The sequence below is a fragment of the Dreissena polymorpha genome, chromosome 3 (assembly GCF_020536995.1).
Source record: "Dreissena polymorpha isolate Duluth1 chromosome 3, UMN_Dpol_1.0, whole genome shotgun sequence".
In the NCBI taxonomy this organism is placed as follows: Eukaryota; Metazoa; Mollusca; class Bivalvia; order Myida; family Dreissenidae; genus Dreissena; species Dreissena polymorpha.
The window spans coordinates 120431775-120447972 of record NC_068357.1 but is presented as its reverse complement, the minus strand read 5'-3'; the positions used below and the strand labels follow the sequence as shown (position 1 = coordinate 120447972).

At 36.3% G+C, this 16198-nt stretch overlaps 1 protein-coding gene across 5 annotated transcripts in view; it reads right to left on the bottom strand.

The window, feature by feature from the left end:
* LOC127871231 (calpain-A-like) overlaps window positions 1–15828 on the bottom strand; it is an 89546-nt gene extending 73718 nt beyond the window's left edge. For 3 of the 5 annotated variants that reach the window (XM_052413975.1, XM_052413976.1, XM_052413977.1), the window contains exons 1-2: window positions 15006–15702; window positions 4008–4077 (exon numbers count right to left, since the gene is read on the bottom strand). In XM_052413975.1, the coding sequence (XP_052269935.1) occupies window positions 4008–4077; window positions 15006–15443 (508 nt within the window). In that variant the 5' untranslated portion in view covers window positions 15444–15702. The other 2 variants (XM_052413973.1, XM_052413974.1) reach the window with 2 other exon arrangements.
* Window positions 15829–16198: the final 370 nt, after the last annotated feature.

Genomic DNA, 16198 nt, shown 5'->3' with positions numbered 1-16198 from the left:
AGCCAAGTTATAGAGCAGTAAGCTCTTGTAATCCTCAGTAAATTACAAAGAGTGGAATGTGATAGTGAAAGAAAAACTAAACAGAATAAGTCAGTAATTAGTTATGGAAATAAAAGCCATGGAACATATTGGTACATGGAACTCTTATTAGTCTAGCAGTGAAACAATACATAAAAAAAAAACTGAGAGGAAAAAACACTTTATAATGCTGTGCTTTTTTCACAAGTGATCTGTTCATCATCAATTTATATTATCTGGTCTGCAGCATAGACTTTGGGACTTCTGGGAAAGAAAAAATGGGTTCTGCTAACATTAGCTAAAATAATTGAACACAACTTGGAACAATTTAGCATGACGCCTATGGCGGACGTCGGCCAGCGGACGACGAGCTGGCTATGACAATACCTCAGGTTTTCTCCGAAAACAGCCGAGCTAAAAATGGGCTTAATTCATGTGTATAGTGTTGCCCAGATTAGCCTGTGCAGTCGGCACAGGTTGATCTCTGATGACCCTTGGCGCACATGCATTAAGCCTAGTTTTTCCCTGAGCATGCCTGATATAATGCAATCTCATGACTGACAGGGTTGCAGAAGGGTTCATGAGTAAGTTACAATAAGTCTTTACTTGCCAGTGTTTATTTTCGTTCAAATTCAGGGCCAAATCTCTCAAATTTTTTGTTATCTTAACATTAAGTTCAGTGATTTTTTTACCTCTGCGTCCTGCGTCCTAGATGAAAAACAATTGCCGTAGACGCAAAGTTTAAGAATATGTGCATTCAAAGGACGCATGCTTTTTTCAAGTAACGAGTCCGTCCGAAATCGTATTTGTTATTATTGCACTTTCCGTACGGGGTAAAATGTAGGTAAACACGGTGCTCCGTAAAATTGCACCGCTCGTAATAATCGGATAATCAGTTGCTTAGAACCAATGAAATTCGACGTTAGTAAACTGTCTAGGGGTAAGCGGTGTAGTAGTAAAAAATTATATTGCAAGTGACATAGCGAAATTCGTCTGCAAAAATGGGTCCAAAGCGAAAACAAAGGCTGACTTTCAATTAAAGAAATTAAATTAAAAAATAAAACAACAACCAGCAGTATTTTAATATTATGTTTGTGGTGTATTTTCACTGGTTTGTGAACACTATTCTTTAATTACTGGATGTTATTAGTGACAACTGTGTTTACTTAATATTAGATCATTGTGTTATTCTTGGATTTTCTTTGCAACGTGTTAATTACATCAAACGAGTGTATTAACATGAGAGCCCATGCACATAATGTGAAAATACTTGTGCATAAAACTTGTGGTTTGTATGCAGTTATTAGTTGGCAACTATTTGCTTTTACGTTTATATCTTTTCATATTCATTATCTGTGAATATCGTATTGCTTATTATCATATTTGCATCTATTCAGGTCTAAGTGTATGTTTTAAATGCTTTGTGCGTGATAGTCAGCATATTTGTAATTTCCAACATTACATGTATGTGCTATGCTCTTCCTTAGCTAATAGACCATTTAAAACCAGGTTACTGCTTCTCATTTGTTATGTGTGTGTGCGTGTTTTGTTGCTAAATTCATCAATGGACAGTCAATAATACTTGGGACTCACACTTTCAGTTTGGGACTCACACATTTTTAGTCCAGCGAGTCCCAGGACTCACATATATTAAATTGTAAAAAAATCACTGTAAGTTCATATCCCATCCAGCTCTATAAACTGAACATGAGTGAATAAAAGCTAGCTCAATGGTGCCTTGAAACTGAAAGGTATGTTTGATCCCTGTTGAAGCAGTGGGATTTGTTGTGCACTGTTATCTAAATGAACACATACAAATGTGTCTGCCTTGAACATTCCCAATACCACTATATTCAATCATCTCAATGTTGCATACCATATCATACAGAGCATTACGTTTTAGTAATGTAAACTTTTTAAGTATAGAGAAGTTTAAGTAAATATTGAATTTCCAATCAGTCATGCATGTCACATGTCACATTTGAATACAACCAGAGGCAATAACACTTACACTGCTGTGATAGCATACACCTGTTAACCTATTAATACACTAAACATCTCCCTTAAAGAGTAATTCATCTATCATATTTGAATCATTCTTCACACATGTGACCTCTGAGACCACATATTTTTACTGCTGGATTGACAAGTGGTCATGTATATAACACTGAAATTTGGTGCACATAGGTACAATGTATAATTATCCTTCATGTGATGGTTGTTATTGAACATTAAGAACTAAAGTGTCAGTCATATTAAAGTATATGATTTAAGTGATGGTATTGCTTACATTGGCAACTAATTAACTGTCATGGTAACATTCATTGATTCTATACAAAGCAATTGCAATCAAATGAGATTGCTTTCATACTGAGTAATGCAAACAAGATTTTTAAATAGAAAATTAAATTTATCATCAGTCTACTCCGTTCCAAATATTTTAACACAGTTTAATATAATTATGCAAATTATTCATTCAAAAACCTCCTAGTTCTTCATTTTCCAAATAATAATGTTGTTCTTTTACAAAGAAAGATTAATTGTAATTATGTACGAATATGAAATTAACACGGGTTCACAAAACTGTACGTGCTGCATTATTCTAATCATACATGTACCAGCCCAGGGCAAATTTAACCATAGCAAAATCTGATGGCTGGCCAATCGTCATGTGCTCTTTCATACATTGTCATGTCTCTGTTAACCAAATACCTGCCCAATAAATACCTATGCCTTCCTATTTTAACCACATCTTTCAATGTTTAGGTTATGTGAATAAGCTGCATAAAAAAGGGTGTGGGCATTCTTTGAGAGATTATCAGTGTTAACTTAAAGAGGTGAAAGTCCCAGCGGGCAACACAAAAGAAACAATGTTATTGGACTAGATAAAGAAGTCATCCCTTTCAAGACTAGTTGAGGCTCACTACTTTCATAAGTTGCTGCGCTCTGGGAAAACTGAGCTTAATGCTTGTGTGTAAAGTGTCATACCAGCCTAGCCTTCCCAGTTTGCAAAGGGACACCCCATGCACAGGTGGTTAGCGTGTGGCAATGATATTAATTAGTGAAAACATCATTTTGAATGTTACATGATCATATTATAACGAAAAATCAACTTTTCTAAAAAAAAAAATGTCACTATCAAATATATAAATAACAAGGTATCCAACTCGAAATCACCCGAAAACGGGATTCATGACTTTTATAACAGCCATTTTGCAGCGATTTCCATGAACCCGGTTTTATTCAATGCAGAAATGAATTTCCTTTCGCGATACACAATTCGCTTGACCCAGTTAACATCGATCAGATGATATTTTCTTATTTTTCTTAGCAAAAATCCACTTTATAGGCGGCCAATGTTGTGAGGACTGCACAGGCTAATCTGGGAAGACACTTAAAGGGGCCTTTTCACAGATTTTGGCATTTTTTAACTTATTCATTAAATGCTTTATATCGATAAATGTAAACATTGGATCGTAAAAGCTCCAGTAAAAAATCAAGAATAAAATTTAAAAAAGGAAAAGAACATTGCCCGGACCAGGTTTCGAACCAGTGACCCCTGGAGTCCTGCCAGAGTCCTGAAGTAAAAACGCTTTAGCCTACTGAGCTATTCCGCCGAGTACATGTACTTGAAGTATTTTATACCTTATATAAGCAATCTTCGTAGTTTCACAAAATTTAACGACAAAACAGAACTCTCCAAATTATTCAATCGCTTCGCGTTGCAACGCTTTATAATTTTTAGGTTTTAAAATCGTCAAAAGATGCATATAATGGCTATATTAGACAATGGTAAATGTTCAGTATTACTGTTTCCTCACAAATATCATAACTAAAACGAAAGTTTGCGAATCTGAAACAACTTTTTTCAATTTTGTCAATTTACCAAAGCGTGAAAAGATCCCTTTAACATACATGCATAGAGCTCTGTTTTCCCAGTGCCACTGCAATCTATGATTATCTTTAATTTCAATTAAAATCTCCGTTACCGAGTTCTCCCTGCTGGACATCAAACCTGCTGGCACCACCGGTCACATACTGAGGGGCACTGCAGATCTCCTGTAAACAACAACAACAATGGGTAAGCATCATCAACAGCAATTAGTGAGCATCAACAGAATAGGGTGAGCATTGATCTGGAAAGGGTGACCAATGCTTGTGCAATATTGCCAAAATGTTTAAACTGAAGTACCTGTAGAACAGGGTAGTTTTTATGTTTACAAAACAAGAGATGTGTTTGTCAGAAACACAATACCCCCTATTGTGCCGCTTTGAAGTCATAAATTTGACCTTTGACCTTGAAGGATGACCTTGACCTTTAGCCACTCAAAATGTGCAGCTCCATGAGATACACATGCATGCAAAATATGAAGTTGCTATTTTCAATATTGCAAAAGTTATAAAAGTTTAACCAAGGTTAAAGTTTTGTGACACACACATAAAATGACTGACATCATGACAGACAGACAGATAGGCCAAAATAATATACACCCGATCTTTCGATCCGGGGGCATAAAAATAGCTTCCGTAATGAAACTAACATATTGCTATGGCAATAAAAATTCACTTCACACAACTAGCAGTTCTTATCGGCTTTAACATGCGCATAGTCGCATACCCTCTTCCAAAAAATAGTTGATTATAATGTAGATGAACTTGACCTGACTTCAGAATTACAACTTTTCAGGCATATTTTCTATTATTCTGCTTAACAGCCGCAATATGTTCCGCTATATGAACGTTGCTAAGGAAAAACTGGACTTAATGCTGTGAAGTGAGTAAATTGTCATCCCAAATTAACCTGTGCTATTTGCACAGGCTAATCAGGGATAACACTTTCTTCTTTATGGAATTTTCATTTGAAGGAGGTCCCTTTTTAGCAAAAACTCCAGTTAAGGCAAAAAGTGTTGTCCAAGATTTAAGCCTGTGTAGACTACACAGTCTGCTAATCTGGGATGACCCTTAAGAAACAAGCATTAAGCCCCATTTTCCCATAGTGGGACTCTTATTTACCTTTAATCACCTTATTATCTTTTTTACCAAAAAAGCAATCTAAATAAATAACACATAATTAAAATAAAAGTATTTTTGCAACTATCTCTATTCAAATTACTCTTTGTTTAAAGCAGTGGTTATTCACCTAAATCAGCCTCATTCTGAGAAAATGGGGCTAAAAGCATGTGCATTAAGTGCAGACTTGCACAGTTTATTCTGGGATGACACTTCACACATGCATAAAGCCCGGTATTCCCAGAGACCCGCAAAAATATAACCATCCCATGGTGGACCTCCAATCAGATTGCGCAACCCAAGCCATAAAACATTTGTGCTGAAGATTCATTTTTCACTGCAAGATTGTCTTCATGGCAACATATATGCCACACACTAGACATCAATTTGGCTATCAAGCAGGGTTAATATTCATCAGTTGTGCAAATATCCTCTCATTGCAGACTGTGAAGCACCAATGGGCAGAGCATGCCAAATGATTCATTCATAACACATCAAGACTTTGGCAAGAAGGCTCATACAAGTATACAGGCATGTAGACATAATAACAGTTATGAAAAGAAAATGAGCAAAAACAATTTAGCAGTCGTCACAATTCATCCATAGCCAAGCTACAAAGCACAAATAGGAAATTATAATAGTACTCTTAAATAAATTTCTAGAGTCAGAGCTCTGTCATTTTTACAGATTACAAAGCTTCCCTAATTACAAACAATACTTTTTCCCATCAAAATAAGCAGACACTGACAGAACTAGCATTTGTACCAAAACTTAAGATAATAAAGAATTGTATCTGTAAAATACAATGTAAGACTTAGTATAAAAGCACAGATATTATTTGTAGCTGATAAAACTGGAATAGTTAACTAGATTAAACCACTTTCCAAAGTATTTCAAACCCTACAAAATTCTTCTTCAGTAAAAAACAAAAAATGCTTTCATTTAAACAATTCTCTGCAGGAAGTTCATTTTATGGAAAATTTTATCTACATTACAATATTTGTGTTCCATCATGCGCAAGTGACCTTGCATTGTGAGAATTTTATATAATAATGCAAATAAGGCTTGATATACTGTACCAATATATATATTTTCAGTACATAAAAAGTTTGCACAGATATGAATGACTGAAAAATACAAACTTAATAAATGTAGCCATAAAATAAAAAAATCCGCAAGAGCAATGTTTCGTCGCTGTCGTTCTCAAACCTCGTAGCTCCAAAATTTTCAAATGTTTTTTTCGTCTTTTCAGAATATATGAAGTCTGGCGCGTGTTTTGGGCTATATCTCCTAGCTCTACGCCTATCAGAGCCCTTGAAAGAGCCACATGACAAAGTGTTGTAGCTTGATAATGTTGGCTTTTTTGTCAGGCGAAAAGTCGTAGCGATTATTGCTACGTCATTTCACCTATAGGTACGTCAAATTTGACAAAAACGTTTTTATATTTGCAGCTACGAGGTCTCTTATCAGGATGAAATGTCTCACCTCATAAAAATGACAAAACTGTGGTGACAAAATATCGTAGCTACCATTTCTGAATATCAGTATGACTTATCAGTATGACTTACGCGTCTATGGCCTATACCGTATTTTGCAGCTTTATTTGTTTGGTATTTTTACAGAAATTCACTTTCTAAAACATCGTTATAAAAAAAATGATGTTTTTTTTCTCTCTCCTGAAAAGTTGGCATTTTGTAGGTACGAGGTTTGAGAACGACAGCGACGATTTGTTAGATGATTGACTCCATTATACATGAAGTAGACTGAAGAATTCTCGCAAAGCAAATGCAAATGATACTAATTTACAATGCTAATGAATTAATTAAGTCTACATTATTTCCAGTCAGTGATGAAACAGCCTTATACATGCCTAAAAATTGCAAATGGGCAAAAATACAGATTAAATGCAAACAACAAATAGCCTCAATTATGATGATATTCAAACAAAAGACTATAATATGACACATCTAGTATAATATTGCAACATATTTATGCCAGTTATTGACAATACCAACATGAAAATAGTAACATGAGCACATGTAAATAAGCTGTATTGATAGGGCCGCAACAAATGTACATTAGTCTGTACCAGCATATGAAGCACATTGACACAATCAATGCAGAGAGCTCTCTGTGGAAAACCAATAAAGAATACAGAGTGTTAGCTGGGAGGCTGTATAAAACATGGTAAAACGCTTTATCAGCAATATGAATTAAATTCACAGATATTCATTTAATGCACATTACTCATATTTCATTTATCACCTGTTACAAGACTCTTGTCAATAATTTCGTAATTTTGAAACTAATTTCATTTGGTGTCACATACTAGGATGTCAATTGCATCTGTCGATATTTTATAAAATATAAATTAAATATTCTTGCATGCCAATGATATTGCATCCATTTAGTGTCATCTTTATTTAAGTTCTTATTGTTAATCACAGTTTTCCACATTACGACTTACATTTAAGGAGTAATTACCCTCAATGACATTAAAACAAGTGGGCCAAGATGGCCCTAGTTTGCTCACTTGAGAGGAGTCGGTTAATTCAATCTTTACCAAATGTCAAACTTTACCTAGATATTGTCCAGACAAACATCCTGGTCAAGTTTCATCATTATTGAACCAAAACACTGGCGTATGGAATGTTTTTGTTTTTGTAAGATTTGACCTGGTTACTTATATTTTTAGTTTACCCCCCTTACCAAACATTAAAATTTGCTTACAAAAATTAATATTATGACCAAGATTCATAAATCTGAAACAAAATAATGACCTCTAGAGTGTTTACAAGGATATTGTATAATATAATGAAAATTTGAACAATCTAAGGGCAATAATTATGGCATTAATTGATTTTGCTCATTATCAAATTTTACAGAGATCTTTCAGCAACTTTGATAAAGAATGCTTGAGAAATGTGAATGCTAGAGTGTTTACGGACGGCGGACAAAGACCAATCCTAACACCTGTGTGTGTGTGTATGTATTTCTTTGACCTTGCAGTCAAGGATAACCCATGAAAGTGCAAGCACTTATTTCCAGTGGGGTCCTTTGGTTTTTGCTGAAGAGACAGCAAGCAGAAGAGACAGTATTGAGATACAAGGAATCCGGGTGCGATACCCTAGCTCTTTGCGAATAGATCCCTTGGTTCTTTTCCGTGCTCAGTGTATAGCACCGAAACACGCGAGAATTACCTGGGTTTCATACCAGTATATCTCTAGTTGGGGTGGGAAACACTTGAAGCATTTCTGAAATTTCCAGTTCCCCGGCCGGGAATTGAACCGGGGACCTCTGGAATGGTAGACCAGTGTGTTACCACTAGACCACTGCACCACCAGACCACTAGACCACCACACCACCTGAGCAATCAGGTGAGCTAAAAATTGTGTTTCACCGATCTGAGCCATTTTCCAAGTTGTCAGAGAAATCAATAAAACCAATGTATTGACCTAGTTTCACGATGATTAGGCAAAACATGTGACCTATAAAGTGTTCGATCACAAGGTTTTTCTCTGACCCACCCCCCTGGCGGCCATGTTTTTTTCCGATTGGGACCATTTGCGAACTCATCTGAGATATATATAAAACCAATCTTTTCACCAAGTATCATGATGATTGGGCATATAATGTGATTTCTAGTGTTCACAAGCTTTTTTGACTATATAACTAAAAGAAATCTGCCCCCCTCCCCCTGGCAGCTATGTTATTTAACTGACCGGAACCATTTTCGAACTTAACTCCTGTATCAACAAAACAAATGCTCTGACCAAATTTTATGAAAATTGAGCCAAAAATGTGACTTCTAGAGTTTTCACATGTTTTTACTATATACATATAGAGAAAAATGACCCGCCCACTGGAGTCCATGTTTTTTCACCAATCCCGACCATTTTCAAACTCGTCCGAGATATCAATAAAACCAATGTTTTGACCAACTTTCATGATGATTGGGCAAAAATTGTGACTTCTATAGTGTTTACAATGTTTCTCTATAGCCATATAAGGAATACTGCCCCGCCCACTGGTGGCCATGTTTTTCAACGGACCGAAACCACTTTTGAACTCAACCAACATATCATTATGGCAAACATTTTGAAACAGTTACATGAAGATTGGGCATAAAATGTGACTTCTACAGTGTTTACAAGGTTTTTCTTTTTTTTTGACCTAGTGACCTAGTGTTTGACCCAGCATGACCCAGTTTCGAACTCGATCGAGATATCATTGGGACAAATCTTCTGACCAAGTTTCATGAAGATCAGACAATAAATGTGGCCTCTAGATTGTTTACGAACAAATGTGGACGGACGGACGACGGACAATGACCGGTCACAAAAGCTCACCTGAGCAATCAGGTGAGCTAAAAATTCAACAAGACAAAACCCTTTTTTTACTTTGCAATGATATCAAGATATTGATCTGCATAAAACCGTATCCTTGATTTGGCAGAATGTACAGTCTTGGTGAACAGTTTATCTCTCTGTACTTCAGTGTCATACATGCCAGAATTTTTCAGGTCCAAATTGGGACTTTCCTTAAAAATTGTCGGGACATTTGACCAAAAAGCGAGACACCTAAAACGATCAAGCAATTTTCACCTTTTCTTTAGTAAGTTATCAGTATATTACTTACAAAAACTCTTAATTTCTGTCCAATATTGATGATAAATGTGTGTTCAGAATTTCATGAACGCATACGTTCTCCATTTTCCAGAAGTAAACACACTCCATGAACTGAAATGTGGGGTGTCCCCGTTTGCCTCGATTTGACATCCAATTGGTGCAGGGATATCCCCTTGAACCTATGTAAATCGTGTGACACGATGTGAGCGCATCGAGCACTATTCTTATTCAACCAATCGTAAATTAACTCTAAATTTAGATTGATGCAATATGTACGAACTATTTTCTGTAAATCCCTCGAAAACGAAAGGTAATTTGTGAGAAACATCAATTTGTATTAGACAGCATTCAATTTGTTTGATGTACAAAATCGGTGTTTTGACAGGTTTTATAACTTTGGGTTGTATAATACACAGGATAATATTATTGTTGTACTTGATTGGGCCATGAAATACAAACGCAGGCAGCGTTTATTTCTGTACGATACATCTTTGGATAGCAATTAGCGACTCCTATCATAAAAACACCATGGTGTGAATGCTGATGAAATCAATAAGTTGCCAATAAATCGCTGATAAGGTGTCAAAAACAACACTGGTGCACTCGAGTAGTAGAAGTGGGTAATGTAAATTGGGGGCAATAAAGGGATTAGCGATGGTAAGTTTTAGCCAGAAAGAGCTTGAAAAGCGAATTTTATTGGGAACTTATAGACCTTACATCGTTTTTAACGAATGTCGGGACAAATTGTCTCATATCGGGACGCCGGGACAAAGAGCCCAAAAGCAGGACTGTCCCGCCAAGATCGGGACGTTTGGCATGTATGTTCAGTGTACATGTGTGTAATGTTCAAATAATAATCGTTTAATAAGATATGTGTAAAAATAGTGTTTTTCATTGATTTTGGTTAGGGTCTCTGTTTCAGTTCATATAAATTGTATGAATACAACCCTAGTTGCTCAAATGTTGAATCGTTTAGATCTGACTGCTTTAAATGATTGGTATGATGTAACCTTCGCCTCAGCTTTCAGGGTACTGTGCAGTATCAAAAATGTTGTTCTGAGATATTTGTCAAACCCACAGAAACACACATGAACGCACACAAAACAATAACATACAAAACATTTTGCACTAGTGTGTGCACATATAAACCCACACATACACCTGCCTGCACCTACCCACACACAATTGTAAGTATAGCTCATAACCACGTAGTCATATATATCAAAATGAGTAAGGGATTACAAGACCTTTTCAAAAGGAGTCAAATGAACCTGTGCTTGAAATTTTTCCCAAAAAATAGCCAAACATCTAGAACCAGAATGTTGAAATCTATTTCATCTTTTGAATCAAAATGGGATTAAGATAATCCTTAAACTGAAAAAAATCGAATACCATCTCAACCTAATTCTAATTATGAAAAACATTGCATTTATTCAATTCATTGAACATCAAACACATTCAATGTTATGCAAGGTTGTAGATAAATACAGGCAACCCTTAGGCAACAACAATATTGCATACGCCTGATTGAATCCATTAAAAAGAGTGGTTTAAGTGTCACAAGCTTATGAAGGCCACACTATTTTCCTAACAGCTCAAATATACAATTAACATAGCAACATCCATGCTTGAACACACGAACAAGGTCACACTTGAAAGAGGCTGAATTGATCACTCATGTACATTTTACATTTACTGTAGTCTCTACCGACATATCAAGTACAAAAACATATTAATAAATGCAGAACAGGCAAATGACAATGACTTTCAATGCAAACCTGGATGTTTCTGAGTGTAGCAGTTATGATGATACATCAAGCAACACATGACTACAGCTTTGCAACCAGACTGAGAGCATGCCATTTTCATGTATAGGCTATAACTCAAGGGTGCAACATTTAGGGCCACAACTTAGGTTATGAAAAAAAACATAATTCTAGCTTTAATACTTGTTGAGTAACATGCAACAACAAAAAATGTACGAAAGGTAGAACTAACAGAAAGGCAAGTCAAATCCATATGCCCACCCCTGAAAGCCCATGCTGACTGTATCAAAATTATTTCATAATTTAACACCATAATTCATAGCCTCCTTAATTGGCATCAGTTCTTATAAAAAGCAATAAACGTGTCCATGGACGTGGATGCTCCATAATTCAACTTCGTAATACATTGCAACATGCAGAGTAAGCTTTAATGGTTTTCACATTAAACACAAACATCTTAATTATCTGAGGATCTATTACATAATACTCCGTACATATTATACTATCTGATTACTATCAATTTATCACAAAGGAAAACATGCCTTTGGCCAATAGATGTTTGCACAGGTTTCTTGCTGTTATTTGGGAAGACACTTTCTACATTTATGCAATTTTTCATTTAAAGGAATCCTTTTCTAAACAAAGATCCAGTCTAGGTGGAAAGTGTCTCTGATAAGCCTGTGCAGACTGCACAGGCTAATCTGGTAGGACGCTTATTTGAAGACACATGCATTTAGCCCCGTTTTTTCATATCAACGCTCCATTATCTGTTAAAACAACTCCATAACATAATTTTTACTTAACTTCATTTTAACCAGAAAAAAACTTTTGGGCATGAAAATATCATTTATCTCAAACGTTCCGACAAATGTAAGAAAAAAGACATGCTCTTCACTAGCTAAGGAGTTAGTCAGTTAAATTGAGTTACAAAATTGAAGCTGTAACATCCGATTGTATTAATATTTCCCAGTGTTCACTGATAAAATCTTGCATCGGCATGATGTGAAAATTGCATTCCACAGGCTGGTTTAGTATGAGAAGTGTATCAGTATCCGAGGTGGTCCTTCCAAGAAAACAGTAACTGTTATCACTGATTACTATTACTGTTATCATTGCTGCTGTCTTACAACCAGATAGTGACACAATAATGGTTCACAAGATATTTTCCAAACACTAGTACAATATCCTGGAAGTTGTAAAATATTTGCATTTCTTAACCAGTATTAGAGTGGTTTTATCCTTTTAAATATACGCTTGCTGTAATAAGAAAATGTATACGTTTCGGTAACATTAATATAATTCTAATGTTGATCATGGGGAATGAATTGTCTAACAACATGCTGATTTTTATCTTTCAAATGACCAAGCAGTGCTCCAGCTAGGATTTGAAAAGGGCAGGGGGGGCTTTATTGTCAAAAGGGCACTTTTGATGAGCAGTATTTTGTCAAAAGGGCACTTTCGAGCGCGTGGGAGTTTCTGGAATGCTTCCTGTTGCATGTTAATTTATATGTTATTAATAATTGATAGAATATATTATTCCCATTATTATGAACCCATTCAAATATAATGTCTACAATGAGGAATAAATTAAATACAATGTAATGAGAGATTTATTAATTATCATATTATGTATAAAAAAAATTAAAAATTTAAAGGGCGGGGGGGCCTAATGGAAGGGCAGGGCGGAGGTTCTGAAGGGCAGGGAGGGGGGCCCTTCAATTTAGGCCTAGCTGGAGCACTGCCAAGTGCAACTTAAATAAAAAAAAATTGAGTGCATTTAAAGGCTAAAGCTCCAGTTTAATTCATTATGATGTAAAATGCTCAAACCAATTAACTGACAGATGGAGCATAATATTTTGTGCTGATCCTGTCATTCTACATACATAAGTTGTGTATTTATAATAAGAAAAGCTTATGAAACATTTTGCCTAAGCTATTTACAATCTACTATTTCTTTAAGTAAGTGAAAATCATTGCCTGGTCTTATCAATTGTGGCTTTACCCTTTCATGGTATTTGCTAGCAATACATGTACCATAGACAGTAAAAAAGTTGTTTAAACCAAAGTTCTTTTTTTCTGTAATTTTTAATTATCCAAAGTTTCAACAATAAAGACAAAATTGGAAACTGTCATTAAACGAACTGGAAACAACAAGATTTAGCTAATAAAACATAGCACACATCATTGACTTATTACAAATAGCAGCATCAGCAGCTAACGGCTCCAAGTTCACATTACAAGAGTGGCCCAATATACATATCCCAGCTGTAACACTGTAATTAACAAATGAGTGTTCTCTATGTTGCTAGGAAACACAAAATTAAGCACTTTCATCTACAGGGATGCCTAAAAAATAAATTCTTGTACAAAAAATTCCATCCATTCGCCTGAGAATTCCTGCCAGGTACATGTGTGATTAAACTTGTATATATGTTGGTTAATGTGTTGTAAATGTTGTTTTTCCTGTCAATATTTTAACCCTTTTCCACAAAGACTTAGATACATATTTGTATGCATTTGTTGTCCCTTATAAAGTTAGATTAAATTTAAGACCTTTCTAACTAAATTGAAGTTGTAAAGGCTTCATTTCCAATCCTTAGTTACTGATGAGCAGCAAACAGCATAAAACCTGAACATTTTCAATTTGCTTCTTATGGGCGAAAGGGTTAAGATGAAAGTATTATTGATTAGCTTGATTGCATTAAAATACTGAGGCTTATTGACAGACTCTCAAGTCAAATTCATGGGTAAAAGCAATACTTGGTGTCTTCCGAGAATATCTGAGAATGCTCCATGAGTGGGGATTAAACCAGTGACTGCCTGATCGCTAGGCGATCACAATATCTATTACACAAATGCAAGCAAAATAAAAATTGATAAAAAATTCTACTTTAAGGTATGTCATTATTGACAGTGGGGGGGCCGTTTCATAAAATTTTGTAATCTTAATAAGTAGACGAACAAGCTCGCTATGCTCGTCAAATATACACGGCGCTAGAGATGCAAATGTAATTAATAAAGTACTGAAAATTTATAATCATATGATATCAACTTAAGCAATTATGTATCTTTGAAAAATGTATCATATCGTAAATGTGTCTTACGATGTTTATTGAAACCGTCCCCTGCTCTCCAATAGTCCTTTGCTCTACTTCTTCTTGAGCTTTTATGAGTTCATAGGAACAGCTCAGCGACCAAGATGGTCAATGGCTGTGAGCTGGATTATTACAACTATCCGTTGCTGTAGTTAGAAGCAAGTAATTGATGGATACTGACTAACATATATAAATAATTATATTTTTTGTTTGCAGAATTTACACTAGCAACCTCAGGAGACGAATGCCACCTTACACAAACACTTGAGTCTCGCTCAACGAAAACAGGGCTTAATGCATGTTCAGTAAGCACAGGCTAATCGGGGATGACACTTTCAGCATAAACTGCATTTTTGCTCAGAAGAGACATCCTTTTAACTTTAAAGCAGAAAGTGTGTCCCTGATTAGCCTGTGCACATTAGCCTGTGCACAAGCATTAACCCCCATTTTCCCAGAGTGGGCCTCATATAAATCATAAATGCACCAACCTTTGGACGCTTCCATTCAAAGGGCCTGGGTGGGGCGCGGCTGAAGAAGATAGAGGTGTCCTCTGCTGGGAACTCCGGGTCCTCAAACAAGCACCCCTCTGCCTGGCACTTCTTCACGATCTCGTCGTAACTCTGTTTCCCAAGCCCCGCAAACGGGTTCGTCCGGTCCTTGCGCGAGGTGCGACCATCAACACATCCGCGCTGAGTGACCGGCTTAACCGACGCGGTCGACCGCCTTCCGGTGCTGCTGCCACCATCACCACCGCTTCCACCTCCACCGAAGTTGATGTTCATTCCACCAAACCTCGCGTTAAATCCACCGAAATTCATCCCGCCGCCGCCGTCGTCACCGGAAGTTATGGTTCGAGTCTCCACGCGCGGTGGTCCCTTTCCGTCAGAGATGACAGTGCGAACTGTTCTCGTAGTAGTGAATGGCATATTAAACCTCCTGTCAGCTGGTTTTACTCAATAGTAGATATTAACGCCTCGTTCCAATTGGATCCGCCAAACAGATCAAAGCAAATTCCTTGCGTCAATACGGAATACCCGCAGGCCTAATTAACAATCCCCGCCTTATGCGTCAAATAAACCGGGGTCCAATCTGGAAAAATATGCACAATATCTTAAATATGTCAACTTGTCAACACATTTATATCGTTCGGGTGTATCGTCCAACTCAATGAAATCGATAGTAAGGCCTCACCACTGTTTAACCTGATCTAGGACTATGCAATTCAGCTCCCATCAATCGATGCGTTTAGGTTGGGCGAGTTCATGTGCTATATAACATCGGGGGTGTGCATTGCTAAGCACTGAGTCAACGGTATGTAAATGCGATTATTGAAAACAGTGTTACCGTACAAAAAATACAGAAATAAGGATTAGGCATGTCGAACAGAAAATAACATTCTATTTTCATACAATGTATTTTCTCATATTAATTGGTAAAACATACGCCTACACTTCTAATTGCGTCCCCTGTTTCCGGGTGTTCTGGCAGTGTTATCTTTCTTACTTGCAATCAACTTGATTCTTAAAAACAAGTAATCAAAGTACTGACAGTACTGGTGTGACGATGTTTTTGAAGAGGATTGATATAAAAGCATCTATTTAAGTTTATCTTCGTCACCACAATTGTGTATGTGGATACGAAAATTTTGGATAGAAAAACAAATGGATACGAAAATTTTGGT